The sequence below is a fragment of the Mesoplodon bidens genome, assembly GCF_964165515.1.
Source record: "Mesoplodon bidens genome assembly, chromosome: 10".
Taxonomy (NCBI): Eukaryota; Metazoa; Chordata; class Mammalia; order Artiodactyla; family Ziphiidae; genus Mesoplodon; species Mesoplodon bidens.
In genome coordinates this window covers 32,215,016-32,239,478 of record NC_138172.1, presented here as the reverse complement: position 1 = coordinate 32,239,478, position 24,463 = coordinate 32,215,016, and the positions used below count along the sequence as shown (strand labels likewise).

The window sequence follows — 24,463 nt, the reverse complement described above, 5'->3', positions numbered from 1 at the left end:
ATCACCATACTAAAGGAGGAAAAACTAACCCAAGTAACTTTTGAATATAGTTTTTTGCATATAAAAACAAAAAGACTGTAAGTTTCTGTGTGAATACATGCATCCAATTCTCTTTAGTATATACCCAAGAATTGCTAGATTTGCTGGAAATACTGGATCATATGGCAAATCTATGTTTAATATTTTGATGAACTTCTAAAAATGTTTCCAAAGTGGATGCATTATTTTACAATCCCACCAGCAGTGTATGAGGGTTCTGATGACTTCACATCCTCGACACTTGTTATTGACATTTATGTCAATTCTTCAACTTGAACATCCTACATCATGTAGGGTATGTTAATTCAAATTCCAAATCCCAACTGGGAAAGCTTAGGGATTTCAATCACTCAGGAAAGTGTTCTACCAAGAGCCCATGTAGAACACATATGCTAGGCTCAAATCATATTTTTATTCTACTTAACAAGTTACTAAATACCAGATATTGTTAAAAAATACTCTATAAATATTCTTTTTAATTCTCATAACAACTCTTAAAGGTAGGTATTATTATTATCCCTATTTTATAGATAAGAAAAATTGAGGCAATTACAGAAAAGTTAGCTGACTTGCCTGTATTCATGCAGCTATTATGTGGCAGAACTGAAATTTAATCCCTTACTCCAGTCTAACTCCAAAATCTGTGTACATTCAGTAATTGGTTAAAGTGAAATTATCTAGCAAATGATTAGAAATGTGGGGCTGAAATTTGTTAGAGACCTCAAGGCTGGAAGAAAGATATATTGGAGTTGCTAGCAAAGACAGGTCATGTGCTTTATCAAAATATTTAAAAGAGAGGGGCAAAAAGACCTAAAGCTAATCCCTCTATGCCTAAATCTTGAGTAGAAGCGAAACAAAACTTAAAATAGAAATGAGGCCTGCTTGCTTGCTTTTTCCTTCTTTCCTTCCTTTTTCCCTTCCTCCCATCCTTCTTTCCTTCCCTCTTCCCCTTCCTTCCCTCCGTTCTTCCTTCCTCCTTTCGCTTTTCCCATATTTTGTAATGTTCTATAGTGAATATGTATTATATAAACAGTAAGAAAAAAATTACATATTTTAAATGGAAAGGATGGTGAAAATCCAACCTAGGGAGCGTGAATGAAGCTAGAGAATGTTTACCTGTCATGAATAGAGTTGATATAAAGGTTCACAAACCAGATGAGAGAGTATTGGTACATGGGATCGATGTTAGCCAGGTCTGCAATGCTAAAGAATAATACTGATGCATGTTTAGCAATAGGTCTATAGCCTTCTCGAGACTCTGCTATTTTGAGTTCTGTTTTTTCGGCAATCTAGAAGAAGAGAAAAATCAAGATTAAGAAATAGGAGATGTTTTAATTATGTATTTTTCATATAATGAAATTTATATTAAAAATATCCCCTAACTTAATGACAAAATTATACAGGCATAGTTTACATCAAAGGGCTTTACTATGCTAAAATCTATGAAAAAAAGAAAGGGAGGGACTACCCTGGTGGTCCAGTGGTAAAGAATCTGCCTTCCAATGCAGGGGACACTGGTTCAATCCCTGGTCTGGGAACTAAGGTCCCACATGCCGTAGGGCAACTAACCCCGTGCACCACAACTACTGAGCCTGCGCGCCTCACCTAGAGAGCCTGCGTGCTGCAAACTACAGAGCCCATGTGCTCTGGGGCCCACGGGCCACAACAAGAGGAAAAAAAAACCCGCACGAGAAAAAAAATCCCGTATGACACAACTAGAGAGATGCCCATGCGCCGCAGTGAAGAGCCCACGCATTACAACTAAAGCTCCCACATGCCTCAACAAAGCTCCTGCATGCTGCAACTAAGACCCGATGCAGCCAAAAAATAAAAGTCTAAAAAAGAAAGAAAGGAAAAGGAAGGAAGGAAGGAACTAGGGAGAGAGGGAAGAGGATGAAGAGAGGGTGGAAAGAAGGGAGGTAAAAGAAAGAAAAATATCTTTACAGATTGAAGGTGTAACTACCCACCAATCATCTCTTTCTTATTTGAGGAATACAAAACTGTCAATCTTTGCTTATTCTTTGCCTTCATCTGACATGTATCTATTATTGTCACTCACCCTCTTTTATTTTAATAGGTCAGAGATAGAGAGAGAGGGAGATGGAGAGACAGCAAGTGTACATGTGTGTATGGTTTAAGGTGTCAACATGTGTACCAGAACCCAGCACAACGTCTGACAAAGTAGGAATTCAGAAATATTTGTTGGCTGATGGTTTGATACATTAAGAATACCTTTTTTCAGTGAAATTCTCAAATTTTTAACTTTTCTGGGCTTATAAGGGCATAGATATTTAACCCCAAATGAAAAAATTTCTCTAAGATAACAGCCCTTCAAATGACAACTCAATCTGATAGGTTGATATTCTATAGGAAAAACATGTAGAGCATTTTTCCAACCCTCTCTGTCTTCTTTGGAAATGCTATCCACAGACTCTGTTGAATAAATGTGCCTACGTAGCCATGTTTATATTAAATGATCCTGTTTGTAGCTGATTAAATCAGGTGGGAGGGATAGAACCAGACCCAAAATAAGCTAATTAATTTTCCCTCCAGAGAATGAGAACTTTAGGAGCATCAAAAACTGAAATCAGGTGGTACTTGGCCTTAGTGCTAAAAGGTAATGGTATCAGAGTTGGTTTCTATGTGCAAGATAAACATACGAAGGAACAGTACAAAAGTTTTACAGAAAAAATTGGTCTCCGGATGGAGCAGAAAGAAGCACGTATGAGGATGACGCAACCTTAGAGAAAGGGAGAGACAAAGAGCGTAGCAACTTAATGCTTTCCATTAATTCCTGAGGCCTGTATGTACTTCCTATAATTGGGAAAATAAAATGTCCCCTTGTATATTTTTTATTTAAGCTAATTTGTATAGGTTTCTGTTCCTTGCAAGCAAACTTTCCCCCAAATTACAGTGTAGCTTACAATTAAAAGTAAGGTTTGAACCTCAAACTTGACTATAAGTGAAACAAAGTTATCAACAATGGAAATTAATGACATTTTTACAAAAGAAAGCATAATCTTGGTATTCTCATTTAAACCTCCTGTTATTTAACCCTTAATTTTTTCAGCTAAATGCCACTTACCATTAATGGCAACAGTAAGCAAAAACATTTAGCAAATATTGTTATTATTTTTAAAGAGTAAATAATAATTTAACTCAGGTTCCAAGGCTTAATCTGCAGTGTATTTATAAATAGTGTTATATTTATATATACTTGGCTGCTTAGTATGAAACACTAAACTCAAGACATATAGAGTTTTGATTAATTACCATTAATGGCCTAAAATCAAAGGACAAGACATTTTCTAACAAATAAACATTGTGAGCATACGATGTTAAAAGAGGAGAATTTATTATTTGTAAAAATTTCCTGGGCTGTGCTATTTATATATATTATACTTTCCAAGAATCCACAAGACTAAACTTCAACCAAGACAACTTTTGCAGGGAGGGAAGGCTTTGAAACTTATAGAACAAATTCCTTTTTCTAAAAAATACTTATTTACTTAATTGCACAGGGTCTTAGTTGTGGCATGTGAACTCTTAGTTGCAGCATGCATGTGGGATCTAGTTCCCTGACCAGGGATCGAACAGGGCCCCCTGCATTGGGAGGGCGGAGTCTTACCCACTATGCCACCAGGGAAGTCCAGAACAAATTCTTAAAGTTTTGTTTGTGTTTGTTTAATCTTATGGGTTGGGATAAAAGGGAAAAGCAGATTTTAGACTATGTGGGAACACTTTGCTCTGAAGATGGTTTTTCTTACATCTAGGTGGGTGGGTAGATAGAAGTCAGGGCCAGATACAGAGCATGTTTTAAATCAAAATATATAGTGAATTCTAAATTACGTTTGTAATGATTAATGAGACCCAGTCAAAAAGACATTATGATTAAATTTCTCTCTTTTTGTAAGATGAAGTATTTGAACCAATAAATATTGATATCTACTTTCCTCTTTGAGTCTAATAGGAAATAAGCTGATAAATGCTTCCTGTCTTTTCTTCCCTTTGAAAAAACACTGTGGTGAGAGGAAAATGAGGAATGGGTTCTGCTCTGACGAACATTAATTGGTAAGGCAGACATTATAGAATATCTTAGCCATGGTCCCCAGATGGGAGGCTACCACAGCATATTACTCTAAGACACTACTCCTTTAGGCTCTCCTGAAATGAAAAACACAAACACAAAACAAAACGGTACACCTGGCTAGAGAGAGTCATTACCATCACATTCACATAAAACTAAACCCATCTCAAGGGGAAAGGTGCCTAGACCTTTTGGAAATCCTCTACCCCAAAACTGGGGTGCATGGGGTAGGGTGCAAACAGAAGGATGCTGAGCAATTAGTGAAATTTCTATTTAGGTTTCTTTTTATTTTGTAATTACGCCAATATTAAGATGTGTTTAATTCATTGGGTGGGCCAAGGAGGACTGAAAGGTCTGAAAATCAGTAAAGTTAGCCTACTAAAGTCATTCTGTATTATCATTTCATTGTGTGAACTTGGGCCTTAACTACTTTTTCTGGGCCCTACTTTTCTCAACTATGAAATGCCAAAGATGACAAATAGCTAAGGCTTCTTCCACCCATAACACTGTAGGATTATATTTTTTAAAAGATGCAATATAAAAATACCATTTAGCTGTGTTAGGTGAATTTGCAATAAGTACATTATTGTATGTGTCTTCCTTCCTCTACCTGCCACTCCCAACTCTCATACCTCTCTCCCAGACAAAAGACAAGGCAATGTCAGAAGATCATCCTTATTAGTTCCTAGAACCACTTACTGTCCAATTAACCAGCAATTACCTTCACACATCTTAAGTTCCAACCAGGAACAGAGGCAAGCCATATTCTCAAACTTAAGTTTTAGGTGAAGAGTCAATTAAAATTTGAATGAACCTGACTAGCTTACCCTACCTACACAATAATAAAAAGTGTGTTTAAAATTTTTTTCATTCCAAATTTATTTCTTCTGTGTATAGGTGCCACATAGATGACACCAGGTTTTGAATGATTCAACAGTATAAGATATTCTCTTATGAGTTTAAAATTAGTTTCTATCTTTTGGTGTTTTATGAATTCTTTTCCTCTTCCCATAAGCCTAGTATTAGCACTTTCCTTAGGGAGCGGGGGCCCATTGGACTCTTAAGGATCTAAAAATTTCTAGGATTCTTTTTTCACCTGTTGTTTCTTTGTTATCTCATTGGACATCAATTTAGCAGAGTCTAAGATTTTAATTGTACTTTCATCTTCTAAAATGTTCCCTTCTGAAGATGATAATGTTTCTAAAATTTTTTTCTCTATATCTTTTAGCTGTTTCTTATTAGCTGCAGACTGAAGAATAAGAGCATTTCGTTCCTCTTCTAATTCTGGTCTAAAAAGATAAAAACATTTAGTCTAAATTTGTAGTATTTTATCCAAATATTAGATATCACAATTTTGTAGACAGTTAAAATAATTTTGTAGACATATAATACAAATTAAGATGATTAATCTCTTTATCCTAACCTAAGGAAAAAAATACTCCCATGAAAATAATAATTTGAGAAATTCAAGCAAAAAAAAGCATTAATTACATATATGTAAAATGTGGCAATAACATATACTACAGTAAGTCTAAGAAAATGTTAAATTTATCCATATGGCTTAGCTCGTTGTGTGAGAATAAGAACTGGAAAAGAAACTCAGAATATGAGATTTCTTATCTATTCCTTGGCTTAATCACATTCAGTCCCATTTTCATCATCTCTTCTACAACAGGAGACAGAAAAGATGACTCATCCTACAACTGGCTCTTCAAGTAAAAGACAAAACTTGCACTTATATCTTAACAATGAGGGTATGAAACTTCAAAATAACATAATTCACCATGTTATAGAATATGTTATGACCTGGTTCTGTCTTGGATACTGCGCAAGTGGGATAAATATTGAAAATAACAGAAGTACTTCATGGTACATATTTTCACTTATAATTTGATTTCATGTAATAGACTACTTGATAGTGTTATATTAAGCTTCAAGTGGAATCAAAGATTTCCTTCAGGAAGCAATTCTTTACTAGTAGCCCTTCTAGGTATCATAGTATTTTTTCTCATTTAAAAAATAATACATGCTAGTAATGGAAAAATATATAAAGTATAAAGAAAATAATAAGAATTATCCATAATCTTACCACTCCTAAGGATTATCACTGTCAATATTCTGGTGTATTCTTTCTCAATCTTTTTTTGGTATATATGGATATCCATTCATGCATTAACTTTTTAAAAACAAATATTATCCCTACCATATATAGGTTTGTATCCTGCTTTTTCATTCTTGTCCTAAGTATTTTCTTATTTCATTAATATCCTATATATGTCTTTGAACATATTTCTGATTTTGTCTGTAGCATACATTCCTAGGGATGAAATTTTTTGGCTCAAACAGTCAGATACAAGTCAGAAGTCATGGCATATCACCTGAATCCTGCTACCCATACTAAAAGCCCAATATAACATGGCTGGTTTCTAACTTACTTGTTATAGAATGGCTATTTTAAAGAATTAAATACTTATTTAATTTATAATGACAAAATATAAAATTTTGGTAAGGTTTCAAAATAATCACATAACAAAAGTATTAATGGCCTACAAATATTCCTCTCTATACCCCCTGGAAGTATCTAAAAAAACACGTACCTCTCCTTTGCAACAACAATACCTAGTAATTGATCTTCAAGTCCTTCTGGAGTTATCATGAAATTGAGCAAAGATAGCTTTGTAGCCAGCTCTGGCATATAGTGTGGATTCCTCAGCTTTGTGGTGATATAAAACTTGAAATCAAAGGAATACTCAATAATGACCTCACCAAGTCTGATGCAATCAATGCCACCTGTATTTCAGAAAAAAAATGCAGAATAAATAAGCCAAAGTTACATAGCCCATCCCCCCTATGTTAAAGCCCTTCCTAGGTTACAAGTAAAAAGTCATAAAGTAATTTCAAATAGAATACAAAAAGGTGTTGCAAAAGTCACATATAACACAGAGGCAAGTAAGCAATTATACAGCAGGACTCATTAATTCTGGGGTACTATAAGACATTTTCTCTGGTTGTCATGGAGCCTTCTAAATCAAGATTTCTTTTGATCTTACTTCTTCCATTACTTTTCAATAATGATTCCAAAATTATTTATATATTACTAAAGCTCTTAAAAGTACTAGAGTTTGACAGAGATAAAATTTTTATAAGCAGAAAGATATATGGTGGGCAACGTTTACCTAAAGTCAACTCTGGTCCACATTAACCACTACTATTCAGAGTAATGGACTTTGTGTGGTCCTTGGTCACAAGATAAAGGAATCTCAGGCTGGCTTCAACTTCATGTTCTCTACTGAACAACAGTCTAGGTAACAGTCACTAAGGCAATGAAGGTATTTACTTTAGAATATCTGATACTTGTTCCAAATTTCCTTTTATGTATAACAATGACACAGAAGTTCTGTGTTAACATTATTATTAAAATATGTAGTGCTTTTCTTGCCTCAGAGATAATCCAATCACATTTCAGTTCTACCAACTAATATCAATTGATTTCTACCTTGTTTAAAAGTTTGTCTAAGTAGTAAAGGCTCCAAAGATGGATCCAGTTCTTCACCAACATTTTCTAACAGAAGTGGAGTTCCAAACTGAATACAGTTTTCCAGTGTTCTCATATAGTCTGAATCTGATAGCTTAATAACACTAAGCTGATTTTCTTTCTCAGAGTTTTTGATCCATTTATTGGCTTGACCTTGGGGGTCAATCATTAAAGGCCTAGAATATAATAAGAAATATTCTGAGGGGAATAAATAGATGTTGAGATTTCTTTAAAATTATATAATTTACATAATAAACATCACCATAAATCTGTACAAAGTGTTTCACATACATTATCAGGATTAATCTTCACAAAATTCCTGTGAGAAAAAACTGAAAAGGAGTTTTATTCTCATTTATTTATTTATTTATTTTTGCAGTACGCGGGCCTCTCACTGTTGTGGCCTCTCCCGTTGCGGAGCAAAGGCTCCGGATGCACAGGCTCAGCAGCCATGGCTCACGGGCCCAGCAGCTCCGCAGCATGTGGGATCTTCCTGGACTGGGGCATGAACCCGTGTCCCCTGCATCAGCAGGCGGACTATCAACCACTGCGTCACCAGCGAAGCCCTGGAGTGATATCTTCAAAGGAAAAAAGGAAAACCAAAAGAATCCAAAAAACTGTCAACTCAGAATTCTAAACCCAGCAAACAATATCTTTCAAAATGAAGATGAAATAAAGAAAAAAAGCTAAATGAATTAATTGCCAATAGACCTGTACTCAGGAAGTGCTGAAAAATATTTGTCAGGCAGAAGACATATGAAAATAGTTAGAAACATAAAGAAATGAAGAAGTCTAAGGGAATTCCCTGGCAGCCCAGTGGTTAGGACTTGGTTCCTTCACTGCTGTGACCCAGGTTCAATCCCTGGTTGAGGAACTAAGATCGTGTAAGCCGTGCCACCACAAGGCCCCCCCCCAAAAAAAACAATCAAAAAGTCCAAAAATGGAGAAAAAATGAACATAAACATAAAAGACATTTTTCTTATATTTAATCACCCTAACATAATTACTGTCTAAAGCAAAAATAGTAACAATGTATTGTGGGATTTATGACATATGAAAAATAAAATATACAATAACAGCACAGTAAACAGGAGAGAGACGTTGGAACTATACTGTTGAAAGATTCTTATACTATATGTGTAGCAGTATATTGCTATCTGAAAGTATTCAGAAACTAAAGATGTATATTGTAAACTCTAGAGCAAATACTTAAAATAGGGAATATATAACCAACAAGCAAATAGTGGAGATAAAATGGAATCATAAAAAAATTCAATTAATCCAAAGCCAGGTGGAAAAAGAAGATAAAAGGAACAAACAGATGAGACAAACAGAAAAGAACTTGTAAGACAGTAGATTTAAATCTAAATGTATCAATAATTCCATTAAGTATAACTGATCTAAATACTCTGATTACAAGTGAGAATTATATCAATTATATCTCTATTTTAAAAAACAGAAAAAAAGTCATGTAATCCCTCCCATTAAAAAGCTTCAAATGGTTGGTAACGTTCTGCATCTTGATTATGGCAGGGATCATATGACCACAGGCCTTAATCAAAATTCATAAAACACTGCACCTAAAAAGGGTGAATTTTATTGTATATATCATATCTCAATAAACCTGACATAAAATTAAAGAAAAAATAAAATGAGGAGAAAAACAAAGACATTTTCAGACCAATTCACAAGTCCTTACTAAATAAAAGACTGAAGGGACAAAGATAGCATTACAAATCAGTGAGGAAAGGAAGAATAACTCAATAAATGCTGCTGGGGTAAATGGTTATCATTAGAAAATAAATAAATAAAATTAGATCCTTACCTTTCATCACATCCAAAGATGCAAAAAGAAGGAAGCAACAGGGTCCTAATTGTAAACTGCTTTCCCAGTTCACGACTCTTTTTCTGAGAACTATATTCTTGACCTACTCATGTGTGTTACTACAGTGGCTTGGCCCCCAGCCATAGGTACAAGACCTAGTATGGATATTTGTCCCACACTAAACTAATCAGATTTTTCTCTCATGGGAATTTGAACTTGTACTTAATGGTTCTGCTTAATGTATATTATTCAACTGATGTGTTTTGTGAACTTAGGAACTAAGGCTTCATTAGGGAATGGCCATGTGTACAGAAGAACAGAATCAGCATATAATCAGAGACAGACTAATGAAGCAGTTGCACAGAGAAAAACACAGAAAATAGGTCCTACAGTGAGGGAGAGAAAGAGAGACAGAGGGAGAGATTGAGACTGATTGGGAGAGATACCAATTTTCACATTACAAAAGCCTGCTGGCTCAACTTTTCTCTGAGGTACACTTAAGATACTCTAAAGTGAGTAGCCAAAAGAGTGAACATTAGTTACATTACTGGGTTCTGCTGTTAGGAGGCAGAGAGAAGAGATTAAGCCTCTGTGGTCACTTATAGTGTCCAGAAGGATGATAGCCATAGATGAACACATTGGTCCCAAATGGCAAGAATTGAAGTCAGGTCTATAAGGATGGAGACTCATCCCTCAGAACTGACCCAGTCCATGACTTATTGACCAGCCAGTCCAAAAACAACAGGTAGAAAGGAGTAACACCATTGAAATATTACTGTATTAGAAGAGTCATCTTTCTGCCAGAAAATGACAGATTGTTTTCTTCAATTTACATACAATCCTGAAACCTCTGGTTTCCCTGGATTTCAGTTAAGCCTTATAGATATCCTAATAGCATTTTTGAACTGCAATTTAAAAAATCTGAATGGCCACGAAATGCATAGAAAAGAGTTCTAAAACAGAATACTCAGGGTCAAATATTCTGTTAAATAGAACTTTCCCTGCTTTACAAGAGAACACATTTTCTGGAATAGCTAATTACACTTCCTCAGATTGTAATAAATTTTACTAATTGCCTAGAAGTTTCAACCTAAGGATGTTCACTCTCAAGTAAAATTTTGAGTGGATAAGCACTCAAAACACATACATCAGTATTTCAGTAAAACGATACTATTAATATAAAGGAGACTTAGACGTCTTGAAGTATCTAGTAAGGTTCCCAAAGAATATAACAAACAATACCTCAAACTTTTAGAATGTAAGATTTCCTAGTATTTTTAATGTATCTTATATCCCAAAAGAAGACTGAAATTTCCATTACAGTTATAAAGGTAGCAAATGTGATACCCTATTCCACATTTCACTTAACATAATAAATAAGAACAAGGATTTGGAAGTTAAATTGCCTGGGTTCAAATTCTTACTCCACCGTTTATTAGCTCAGTTATCTCACTAAATTTCAAATTACTAAATCACTGTGGGCCTCAGTCATCTCATTTGTAAAATGGAATGATAAGAACTAACTCATAGGAATTTGTGAGGATATAAGGCACTTACAAAATACCTCATGAATATCAGAACTCAATAGTACCTATCATAGTATATTTGACATAAGGTCCCAAGAAAAGACTTAAATTAGATGACAACATGACTAAATAACCATTTATAAGAAACTATTTCTCAGATGAGAATAATTTCCCAAGTTTTTGAAAGTGATACAAATAAAAGGATAACAATAAAAACCATTTGGAAAACTCATATAGTTGTCACACTATCAGTGATAGTGTTGAAAAAGATATACATGAAATTGCATAAATTATTGTTATAGTATCATGAAAATGGGTAGAAATACCTAGTTAAAATAAATACATTGAAGAGCCAAAACCTGCCAACGGCCCAGTGTCCATCAACAGGAAAATGCATAAAGTTATATAATCATGTAATGGAATACTACTCAGCACAAAAATTAGTAAGATTATGCTGTGTGGAAAAAGCCTTATACAAAAGACGACATACAGGATGATTCCATTAATATGAAGTTCTAGAATAGGCAAAACTAACCTGTGATGGAAAATAATCAGAGTAATAATTTCCCATGGGATGAGGGTGGGGATTTACTGGGAAGGGACAAAAGAGAATGTTTTATACCTTGACAGAGGTTTGGGTTGCACAAGTGCATACTTTTGTTAGAACTCATTGAATGGTATAGTTTTAAGTTTTGTGTATTTCATTGTATGTAAATTTTACCTCAAAAGAAAAAAAAAACAAATATTGAACTTTAGTTAATGATATGCATGCTGAAGTATTTGGAAGGAAGTAAATCCATGTCTGCAACATATGTTGAAATACATGAAAAAGGATGAGTTGATGGATGGATAAGAGGGATAGATAAGAATAATAAAATGTTAATTGCAGGATCTAGGAAGTAGTAGCTATACAGGCACTTTAAAATCCTTTCAACTTTTCTCTATATTTGAAAACCTTAAAATAAAATAATTGAAAAATAAATACTTTATGTTCCTTACCAACGCCTGGAGTTATTAACAATCACTCCATTGTCTATGGAGAAAGTATCTGTAGGCAATCCAGCAATATTCCAAGCTCTAATTTTTACTGGATCACCCAGGGTCTTACTCAATGAGAACTCCTCTGAACATGGGATGTTTTTCTGCTGTAAGAAATAAACAAATTTCTTTTGATGTTTTCATTGTCTTGTTGATTGAAGTATTGTTAACATTAAAATACTGATTTAATTGTTATTAGATATTGTTTAATAATTCTAAAGAACAAAAAGAAAACTGAAAGGAAAGTTGGACTATGGAAGTATTTTACTGATCAAACAAGAAGAAAAAAAGAAAAACCCCCTATTTTCAGTCATTTCTCCCTTTCTCTGTTTTTATTATCATCTTTTCCCCCCAAATACCCCAACACATACTTTAAGTGTTCTATATAAAGAAACATGAAATATAAAACCATTACCTTGCACAACATGCTCCAATCTTCTGTACATGTTTGTCGAAAGCCAGCAGTGAAAGCACCAAGGTAGGCTATTACTCCTGCTGATACTAAGACATCACCAGTCAAATTTTCATATACTATCTGAAGGTCATCTGCAGCTTGAGACCATCTGGGAGATTAATCAAAGGCAAAATAGCCTCACCATAGAGAATGATCTAAGATAGTAATTGAAAGAGCTAGGGGCTTTTAGTCCAAACTCTATAACAAAATGCCATGAAATGTTGGGCACTTGCTTATCTATAAGCAAGGAAGTTGGGTCCCTTCTAGCTCTAACATGCTATAATATATGTCTATGTTATACAAATGATAATCTACCTTTGATTATTAGAATATTAGGCATTTCTTACAGGACTTGTTCTTTCAGAATAAGCAAAACAAAAACAAAAAAACCACCAGCATTTTGTCTAATAATTTTAATCAGGATGATTTGGTCTAGTGGCCCTGCTACTTGTTCCTGAAAAACATAGGAACATTTGCAATTCATTACCAAAAATTACATTTAAGTTGTATAGCAGCTGACATACTAATGTTAAGGTTGATATATTTTTTTTTTTTTTTTTTTTTGCGGTACACGGGCCTCTCACTGTTGTGGCCTCTCCCGTTGCGGAGCACAGGCTCCAGACACGCAGGCCCAGCGGCCATGGCTCACGGGCCTAGCAGCTCCGCGGCATGTGGGATCTTCCCAGACCGGGGCACGAACCCGTGTCCCCTGCATCAGCAAGCGGACTCTCAACCACTGCGCCACCAGGGAAGTCCAAGGTTGATATTTTTTTGCATTTAATGAAACCTTTACAATAAAAAGTGCATTACAAAACCATCCAATCTATGCTACAAAGTATTGTCAAAAGTATGTAACTTTATCATGCTATTCATTCAACAAATATAGTTAATAACTATGATAGTTGGCTGGCCAGTAAAAATAAATAGATTAAAATAAAGCTAACTGGCTTTGTTATACCAAGTCAGTTATCCAAAATAAATTTAACAAAATGAACCATATATCCACTACTCCCAAACATTTTATTATGAAAAATTTTAACATACATAAAATTGGAAAGAATTGCACAATGATCACCCACATACTCACCACTTAAAAATTATCTTTTTTTTTTTTTTTTTTTTTTTTTTTTTTGTGGTACGCGGGTCTCCCAGTGCCGTGGCCTCTCCCACTGCGGAGTACAGGCTCCGGACGCGCAGGCTCAGTGGCCATGGCTCACAGGTCCAGCCGCTCCGCAGCATGTGGGATCTTCCCGGACCAGGGCATGAACCCGTGTCCGCTGCATCAGCAAGCAGACTCTCAACCACTGCACCACCAGGGAAGCCCTATCATTTGTTTTATTTGCTTCTTTCTCTCTCTCTCTCTCTCTCTCTCTCTTTTAACATTTGAAAGCAAGTTGCAAACACCATCCTTGACACTGATATTCTGTTAGGAGAAGCTTAGCCAGGTGCTTTATAGAAAGTCCCACAATCTCAACCAGCCATTTAAAAATCAGTAATCATAATAAATACCCAAAGAAAGTCACATATTCAAGCCCGACATTTTAAAATATTGTTAAAAGGAGTGGAAATCTGACCTTGATTTTTCTCCACCTAGTCCTCCAATTAGTTTTGAGGCTCTTTCAAGTTTCTTAGCACAGAGTTCCACCTGGTCTTCTAAACGAGCCTTTTCCTCAGTTTTCTCAAGAAATGTTGCTTGTAAATTTTCCAGATGATGTTCTACTTCTGCTAGTTCTGCTCTCTTCTGATTCAAAAGCTCCATTGTCTCAGCTAAGGACTTCTGAGCTTCTGTTAAGCGGGCTTTCTTAGGAGCCACTACCTGTTTGGGAACAATATATGCAGCTATAATGTGTACTATATAAAACTGACAATCGACATAATCCTTTATAGATATTATGAATTTTAAATGTTTATTTATGATTATAAATACATTTATCACTTATAACAATAAATTATACAAATTTTAAATGCCTTAAATCTTACATCATATTTTTATATGCAGATAAAGTAAAATATATTCCTATGTTTTATAAAATATATAAAATCATTCTGGACTAGCAAACTGTTATCTATAAAATAGGCAAGTTATTCTGGACTAATAAAATGTCATAATATGTAGCAAGAATAGCATAATATATAGCAAAATATCTCAAAATAATGAGGAGTTGCCATTGAACTGCTGCAAAAAAATAGAAAAACATGTAACAGGAGTTACAAATGCTTAAAAGTACATGAAAGTGCTTTTTTTTTTTTTTTTTTTTTTGGCATTTCCAAGTCAGCTTGGAAATTCTCAATGTCTTCCCAGTCAGCTGAGGCTTACATTTGCCTTGAGGGGATTAAGACAGTAGCAGTAATACAAAGAGAAATAAAGTCTCGGTGTTCAGCTTCACTACCAAAACTGAATTTTCCTCAACAAATCTTGAAAAGTGACACTTTGTTGAGAGAAAAAGAATTTTCTAAATTTCTTATTTTATTATGCTCATTAGTATCAATATATCAAGAATGGGGTTTGGCCAACTTGATCAGAGTGTACTATAAGCCACTAGTAGAAGGAATTTACAAGATGACCAAAGAGAGTATATGTCCATTTGAAAGAAGGGAGACCTAAGTCTTCTGGTACATTGCCGTGAATGAGCTGAAGGGTTAGAGGAAGAGTGAGGCAAAGAATCAGATATTGGGGCTCCCCTGGTGGCGCAGTGGTTAAGAATCCTCCGGCCGGGCTCCGCTGGTGGCGCAGTGGTTGAGAGTCCGCCTGCGGATGCAGGGGACACGGGTTTGTGCCCCGGTCCAGGAAGATCCCACATGCCGCGGAGCGGCTAGGCACACGAGCAATGGCCGCTGAGCCTGCGCGTCCGGAGCCTGTGCTCCTCAAAGGGAGAGGCCACAACAGTGAGAGGCCCACCTACCGCAAAAAAAAAAAAGAAAAAAAAAAGAATCCTCCTGCCAATGCAGGGGACACAGGTTCAAGCCCTGGTCTGGGAAGATCCCAAATGCCACAGAGCAACTAAGCCCATGCGCCACAACTACTGAGTCTGTGCTCTAGAGCTCAGGAACCACAACTACTGAGCCCGCATGCCACAACTACTGAAGCCTGTGTGCCTACAGCCCCTGCCCCGCAACAAGAGAAGCCACTGCAATGAGAAGCCTGTGCACTGCAACGAATAGTAGCCCCCACTCACTGCAATTAGAGAAAGCCTGCACACAGCAACCAAGACCCAGCACAGACAAAAAAAGGGATCAGATATTGAATTAGGAAGCTCCACTTTCTACTTTGGACTTTGGAGAAGACCTTGCTGGATATCTCCCTTCAACCCCTCCATAACAACATGAGACAGGTGCATCAGAATTAAAAAATAGCAGTGTGGGGCTTCCCTGGTGGTGCAGTGGTTGAGAGTCCGCCTGCCGATGCAGGGGACACGGGTTCGTGCCCCGGTGCAGGAGGATCCCACGTGCCACGGAGCGGCTGGGCCCGTGAGCCACGGCCGCTGAGCCTGCGCTCCGCAATGGGAGAGGCTGCAGCGGTGAGAGGCCCGCGTACCGCAAAAAAAAGAAGAAGAAGAAGAAAAAAAGCAGTGTGGAGGTGTAGAGTGGAAAGTCGGAAAAGAACCTGAACACCTTAGATTCTCAGCTTTATAGAAAGGATCCAGAAGATTCCACATGTGTAAATTAGCTGAGTTGAGAGCTCGCCGACCTGCTGAGATTACTATGGGGAGGGACAAGATTTTCAAATGGAAGAACATCCATTAAAATTAATTTTAGGGCTTCCCTGGTGGCGCTGTGGTTAAGAATCCGCCTGCCAATGCAGGGGACATGGGTTCGAGCCCTGGTCTAGGAAGATCCCACATGCCGTAGAGCAATTAAGCCTGTGCACCACAACTGCTGGGCCTGCACTCTAGAGCCCATGAGCCACAACTACTGAGCCCGTGTGCCACAACAAGAGAAGCCACTGCAGTGAGAAGCCTGTGCACCGCAACGAAGTGTAGTCCCCGCTCGCCTCAACAACAGAGGGCCTGTGAGCAGCAATGAAGACCCAACACAGCCGAAAAAAAATAAAAATAAAGTAAATTTATTTTAAAAAATTAATTTTATTTCTTTAACAGGTGTATAAAGTTCTACTCCCCTGAAATTTACAGTCACAGTCTGTACCTCTCTATAGGTACATATACTTTATTAAGAATATCTTCTCAATCATTACAGCCTGATCACTCATCCTATACTCTGAGGTTGTTCTAAACACATGCTATCATGTATTTCCTTGGGTATTTTTATTTATATTTCCTGCTCCCCTTGGTAGAATTCTGCAAGCTGCTGAGGGCAAGGCCAGTGTTTCCTTGGTCCTTTGCTAGTCAAATTTACAAAATGCTCTTAACCATTCTCTGCTCTCCCAGGAATTTGGCCTCAGTGGGTACTCCAAAAAAGACTCCCTATCACTGCATGCCATGGCTTGATTCCACGCTCCGCCTCTTAACCCTACTGGAACTTCTTACTTCTGACCTTTGCATCAAGATTTTAATCTGCAACTTTGCCCTTAGTGTTTTGGATTTTTCTTTGCTTCTGCTGTCCCCTCATAAAACTTAATTCTCTTTTGCCCCAGGTCCCTGTAGCTATAGGTCAGTCTGGCCAGTTTCAATGATCATCCCTGCTCTCACTTACACTGGTCCCAAACAGGTTATGTCACACATAAGTATTCTCTTCATGTACTAGATACTCCGTTAATGTCTGATGATTATGCTGCAGCAGGACAAATTCTTTGTGGTATCACTTTTAGAAACTTCTTAACTAGTAAATATTGGCATAGATTTTAACTTATGGGAATATTTCAACACAAAATGGATGCGCTGATCCTCAAAATACCTTCGCAACTCTGTCATACACTTCCATAGCCATGATCCACTTACACAGACCCTCAGCTGCAGAGGAAGCTTTAGCAACCTTAGGGGGATCAAATTCAGGGTTTGTTAAGTATTCACCACGAATCTTCTGCATAATAGTCACCTATAAAACAAAGATTTAGATCTTAAAATTTCAACATATATCACGCAACCATAGATGAAAAATTAATCATACATAGTAGAAAAAAGTATATAAAAAAGTTATGTTGCCTTCAAAAACCAAAGTGAGCACTTTGAGATATTTTTAAAATAAGCATAATTGCAGCAGTCATATTTGTGAGCAAAATATGCAAACTTATTACAGATAGTGAAACAAGGTATTTCTTCCAAAAAATTTAAAAGACTTGTATAGTTTGGAAAAACATATGGAAATAAGGAAAAAGAACAATTAAACATAAATAAATAGAAGTTTGGATGAAAAACAACTATACTTTTTTACCTCACAAATTTGTATATCCAATTTATTAAGAAATAAACCTATTATAAGACACTTGGAGAACTCTTTCATGTCAATAATACACTAAAACAGTAATTTATTCAATGACTTTTGATGGTCTGAAAGAGGAGAGGTTTTATGTATTATGAGAATTCATAATATAGTCATTAATAAATATAATATTCATTTATTTATTATCTTAATTCTAAAGACAGACTATCTTCTTACGTTTTATATAATATTGCAAAATGTTAAAGATTTTATACATCTTGGCAAAATTACATTTGTAGAAAAAATCCAATGAAACTCACCGGAATGTTGTCCTTGTCATATTCTCTCAAATCTCTTAGGAAATTCATATCTCCCAGAAGTTTTTTGCTAGGTCCCCAGTAATCTAATATCTATAAATAAAATTTATGGAAACTTATTAGATGTGAATTAAGTATCTTGATATAAAACTTTTCTTGAGGTTTAAGATATATTAATCCAGAGAAACTATACACTGTACTTTCAAAATATAAACCTACATCTCCTTGGAAATGAAATAAAGAGATTTCTCTCCCTGAGAACATGTTAAGTATAGCAAATATTTAAAATATGTATATGAACTTATATATTGAATTTATTATTAAAAATTAAACATTAAAAGGCAAAATATACGATTATTTCTCTTTAGAAAACTTAAGAAAAGCAGCTGGTATAAACACCATAACAATTTTCCTATAAGAAAATATATTTTTTTAATTTCAACTTTTATTTTCCATTAATCTTGACTTTCAAACCAGAAAGGTAGTGCCATAGACTGAAAGTTTGTGTCCTTTCCCCAAATTCGTATGCTGAAGCCTACTCCCCAGTGTAATAGTATTTGGAGGTGGGGACTTTGGGAGGTGGTCCTTGGTCTGAGAAATAGACCTCAGAGAGGTCCCTCATCCTTCCACTATGTGAGGACACAACAAAGAGATGGTAGTCTATAAACCAGGAAGTGAACCCTCACCAGACACTGAACCTACTGTAGTCTTGATTTTGGACTTCCCAGCCTCCAGAAGTGTGAGAAATAAATTTTTGTTGTTTATAAGCCACCCCTATCTGTGGTAACTTGTTATAGTAGCCCAAATGGACTAAAACAGGTAGCAAATATTTTTCTTATAGAAAATCTCCTCACCTACCTAGACTTCCCAAGTGGAATAAAGAAGAGAAAGCAGAAAGACAAAGATTATACACTGCTCTGTCAGTTATAAGATAAAGCACATGGTACTTGTGCTAATAAAAGGTGTTAAATAAGTAGCTGAACATTCTTTTTATTAATTTCAGAAGCCTGATGGGGTGTATGTGCGTGTGTGTATGTCTATCTGTATGTGCGTAAGTGAGAATAACTTGTTAAGGTAAGAGCCTGTTTATTTTCTTTATCTTTATTATGTCAACGAAGGATAGAATGGCCAAAAAAAAATCCCAATTCTCCAATTCAGGAATTCAAACCTAGGTATTGTAAAAATCTGAAAAGAAAATAAGTCTATAAATTTAGTTTAGGATAGATGTTACACCATCTTTTTTAAGGGAGATACCTTTGAATAATAATTGTAATAACAACAGCTAACGTTTAGTAATAAATGTGTAATATTTATTATTATAAACAGCTTACTGTTTATAAGGCCTTATACGTAAGAGCTTTATATGTATTAACTAATCTAATCCTTGCATTAACTTTGTGAGGCAGGTACTAGGACAATCCTCTTTTTACACAGTTCCACAGAGGTTAAGCATTGTCCCCAGGGTCACATTGCTAGGAGGGTCAGAATTTCTGAATATAGACATTCTGGCTCCAGAGCAAATGCTTTTAACAATGTCACTGTACTGCTTAACAGCAGAATTTTTTGAATGCTCAGAAACAACACCTATATAACCATATCACGTTCTTGAGACTCTTAGCTGGAAAAGCACAGGTGTCTCACTGTTCATTCAACCCTACCCCATGACAGTGAGGAATTCTGCATAGACAGAAAAGGAGATGGAAACAACTGGAACTACATTTTTCTGATGTTATACTGCCTTAGCTTTATCTAGGATACATATAATCTGGAAAACAATATGTCTTCCCTGAACTGGGTACTGTTGACATTTAATTTGATAATAGTTGCTGTAAAGTGTTCTGTACATTCATGAATATGATATAAATCTGTGTCTAGTTATTACCTTGCCTCCAGTTCCTGAAGGATCCGAAATTTTTTCTGGTTTTATATCTTTCATAACACAAACAGCTGCCATAACTAGTTTAACACCAGATGGAGGATTCTTCATTGACTTCACAATTGTAATGTCAGCTGGCTAAATAAAAAGAAAACAGGGTATCTTCAGAATAGTCTACTTTTAAATAATAAGAGTTTCAAAAATAATGTTGGAGAATAATAAAAGCATAAATTTTCATTTGAAACTGTAATTGTTTTTTGCTTTGCATGGTTATGAAAGAATTAACAAAAGAGAACTTAAGTACAGTAAACCAATGGTTCCCAAGTGTTTGAGAGTTCATAGGTCCTTATGAGAATATGGTGACAGCTAAGAATCTTCTAGAGAAAATATTTTTGCGCACATGCACAAAATTTTTATATAGTCACATGCCAAGCCCACACATGGAATCCACGTTAATAACCCTAAGTTAAATAAAGACTTAATTCTATATTTGCTTACATGTTAGCTTTACCCACCAAAAATGAAAGAAGAGGTAAGTTCCAATTCCAAACTTATTTTCTAAAAAGGTATATATTGTTACGACAGACACAATTGATTCAGTTAGTTATTATCCACTCCAGTATCCTTCTGACTTCCCTTGTAATTGCTGGAAAGCTAAAAATTTATCTTAGTTTCCCATGCAGCTAGAGTTGTGGGAGGTCGTTAGGTCCTACCATAAGATCACTTGAGTGATACTAGAATTCAGAATGAATAAGTGAGGAGACTTGCAGAGCACGAGGCATCTGTTTGGCTGATATGGATTATGGTGGAGGCAATATGGCTCTGTAAGAAGGCTCTGCAGGCTTCCAACTCAGAGGGATCATTCCTCTGGTAGATTAGTGCCTCAGTTTAGCTTTGTGAGTCATTCCTGGCAGCTTGGCCTAGAATCTATTTGCTCAGCTCTTCCAAGAATTCTGTAATTTATTTATAAAATTCCCTAAAGAATCTTTGCTAACACTAAATAGTCAATTCTCTTCTCTGCAACTGAACCCTAACTCTTTTCTATAATACAGTATTTGATACTAGGAGGGTACAAACAACTGAAAGGGAAACCTGATACTGATAACTTGAACTGGTGGTGTTTAAAGGCATCAAGAATCCTGTGAGTATCAGAGGATGCGGTACAGAAAGTCCATGGTACACAGTGATAAAAGTCACCTAAATTCATGCTCATGGTCATCTAGAATGGAGTGTCTATTAAAAACAAACTTTGTCAAAATGATTGGCTCTTCTGATAAACATCTAAGGAGAGAATGAAGAAAGACTACTGGGTAGAATGTGGCTTTTAAATGTGACAGAGAGCAGACATGAAGAAAATAATAAGCTCAGAATTTTAATATTAAAATTCTGGTTAAATTCCTGGTTCACAGCACAGTGACAGTTTCTAAATATAAATGCCCTAACACAATCTTAAGTCTTACAACTACAAGTCTGATATAACTGAAAATCAGATATAGAATTTGATCCTGAAAGACGCTGAATTACTGATAGGTTGAGCTCACCATCTTGTCAGGTATCTTACGTGAAAGTTGTAGTGGTCCCTAAACTTTCTGGCACCAGGGACCAGTTTTGTGGAAGATAATTTTTCCACGGATTGGGGGTGGAGGGTGGCTGGGGGATGGTTCAGGTGATACTGCAAGCCATGGTTCAGGCAGTAATGCGAGCGATGCAGAGTGGAAAATGAAGCTTCGCCTGCCTGCCACTCACCTCCTGCTGTGCGGCCACGTTCCTAACAGGCTGCGGACCAGTAGCGGTCTGCAGCCTGGGGGCTGGGGACCCCTGAGTTAGGGCATTGATTAGGAAAAAAGGCAAAGAATGGGGTCTGAATATCCTGAACTTCCATACTACACTGGGCCTCCCTAGTCAACAGAAGCTGGTCTCTCTGCTCTGTTTGGTGAGGTTATTCTGGTTTTGCCTAAAGACCCTGTAGAGTCATATACAACATAGTGTAATGCAGACAGGTGTGACCCACATCTATATTGGAAATGATCTTTAGGTTTTGCTGTACATGCATGCCCAGAAGGCTGCAGAAAGGTAGCTCAACATTCTCTTTAACATATGCCTCCTGGTCCATGTACAGAACCACTGTGGCCTCTTGGAGATTATTCCATTCCCACTGGAATATCCTGAATGAAAATTATAAATAATATATGAAAAGCAAAAAATATAAGATAACAGTATAGCAAAAAGGAATTGTTAAGAGTCAAGTTTCATTTGACTGGACAAAAACAATATAATACCACCCACTGAAAGTGAACTATACCGAATTAACCAAGTATCTGTATGCAGTTTTACTTTGTTGATGAAACACAAGCTAATTCAAACACTTGCCTTTAGTGTATCCAGTGCAGACAGAGCTGCTTCCAAAGCTGGAATCGCCTCAGCTAGATCACTTTCACACTCATTTTTCAGAGCTTGGGCTTCTTCAGCCTTTCCACTGGCTATCTCTTCATCAGATTTCACAAACTTTCTTTTAGCTTCCACTTGTGCAGATTCTATCTCAATAATCTAAAGAAAAGAAAGAAAAAAATAAAGACATTTCCTTAAACATCCTAATGCTTTCTCTATCCTAGAGACGAAAGAACATTGAGGATTAGGGAACCCGACATATCATTTTGAAGGATAAAATGAGGAGAAATGTAAATACACGTGACCTAGTTTGGTAATGGGCTCCCCATCTCTCTTCAAAAACAAGAGAAACCACATGGAACCCAATGAGTCAACTGAAAAGGGTAACATCCCTAAGATCTAGTGGCAAAAAAATTAAGGCTTATTTTCAAGGCTGATTTTACATATTTCAATTGTCCTCTGACATCAGTTTTTAAAAATTCAGGATACTTTACCTGCATCATATGTGCATTTTCAATTTTAGCTTCCTCCAATTTGGGCTGTAACTGAACAAGCTCTATTTTCATTTCACCAACCTAAGTAAACAATTTGTCATTAGTTTTCATAACTACAATAGCTATAGAAGCCAAACAGAGAAAATTGAAACTTAAATGTATCATAAGGTATTGGGGACAGAAAACCTTAACTTTTTTTTTTTTCCAGTTCTTTACATGATAAACAAAACCATGAGAGTGTGGCCAGTTTTCTTCACAAAAGACTTTATCTTCCTTGAGTATGACAGGGCAGTGGAAGAATGCAGTTGTTGAGGAAGAAAATCAGATAGAAAAAAGGTGACAGCTTGGGCTATCCCTATTATACTATGTGCCTGGTATACAGTGCATCCAGACCACCCCAACACTCTGTTGCCTATGTTGAAATAATGCTAATAAGTATTACTAGCACTTGACTAATTTAAAAAAAAAACCAATCTTATATTTAACCAGCTATTACAATAAAAAGTCAACCCTGACATTATATTCTCTCCAAATGCCAAAAAATTAAGAATAAAACTCGGTGTATTTGAGTCTGTGTGGTCTGGGAAACTCAGTGAACTTCTGTAAAATTCACTTTACTCATCTGTAAAATGAGGATCATAAAAGTGTCTACCTCATGGAGTTGTTATGAGGAATAACTGAAGGAATGCACATGAAGCACATAACACAGTACCTGGCACATAATATATTCTCAATAAATTATAGCTCTTCTATTTCCCATTATGTATTACCATTTGAGCAGCTCTTCAAATTTACCTGAGACTCAGCAAAAGCTAATTTGTCAAGTCCATTCACATATCGCTGTTTTGCTTCCATTACAGTTTGTTGCCTCTTAGTCAAAAGTTGTTGAAATGAGGCAATAAGTTCAAGGTAAGAAGTAGCAGTAACATAGTTATGTCGTCCTAACACGTGCAAGAACCTAAAAGAGAGGCAGACAGCATATCTTACTATAAGTAATGGATTTTATGAAGTAAGAAGTAAATTCGACATAGCATTAACAACAAACTTTTTTTTTTTTTTTTTTTTTTTTTTGCGATACGCGGGCCTCTCACTGCTGTGACCTCTCCCGTTGCAGAGCACAGGCTCTGGACATGCAGGCCCAGCGGCCATGGCTCACGGGTCCAGCCGCTCCGCGGCATGTGGGATCCTCCCGGACCGGGGCACGAACCCGCGTCCCCTGCATCGGCAGGCGGACTCTCAACCACTGCACCACCAGGGAAGCCCAACAACAAACATTTAAGAATAAAGGTTAATTTTATTCAGAAGCTGCTGAATACTTGAAGTTTACAAAATCCTAGAATATTACACAGAACCATTTCCTAATTTCTTGTCTACAAAATATCTAATAGCAATGGTGTAGTTAAAAAGCACAAATCAACAAAGATATGTCTCAAAAGAGAACTATAGCAAGAAGGATATAGGAAGGTCTTTTTACATGTTTCATATGCCAGGAGGATCTAAGGGACCCAAGATACTGTACACAAGTATAGTAGGAAAGGAGACTGCAGATAGCATAGCAAGAATGAGTC

The 24,463-nt window shown here is 36.3% G+C and overlaps 1 protein-coding gene across 2 annotated transcripts in view; it reads right to left on the bottom strand.

Moving 5' to 3' along the window:
- Positions 1-24,463, bottom strand: part of DNAH12 (dynein axonemal heavy chain 12) — a 213,395-nt gene that overhangs the window by 38,369 nt on the left and 150,563 nt on the right. For both annotated transcript variants that reach the window (XM_081247432.1, XM_081247431.1), the window contains 13 exons: positions 23,691-23,853; positions 22,896-22,976; positions 22,380-22,560; positions 20,020-20,147; positions 18,141-18,230; positions 17,356-17,496; positions 14,079-14,320; positions 12,466-12,613; positions 12,012-12,157; positions 7,623-7,837; positions 6,724-6,916; positions 5,223-5,415; positions 1,156-1,328 (listed from right to left, as the gene is read on the bottom strand). In XM_081247432.1, the coding sequence (XP_081103558.1) occupies positions 1,156-1,328; positions 5,223-5,415; positions 6,724-6,916; positions 7,623-7,837; positions 12,012-12,157; positions 12,466-12,613; positions 14,079-14,320; positions 17,356-17,496; positions 18,141-18,230; positions 20,020-20,147; positions 22,380-22,560; positions 22,896-22,976; positions 23,691-23,853 (2,094 nt within the window). The remainder of the gene's footprint in view (positions 1-1,155; positions 1,329-5,222; positions 5,416-6,723; positions 6,917-7,622; positions 7,838-12,011; positions 12,158-12,465; positions 12,614-14,078; positions 14,321-17,355; positions 17,497-18,140; positions 18,231-20,019; positions 20,148-22,379; positions 22,561-22,895; positions 22,977-23,690; positions 23,854-24,463) is intronic.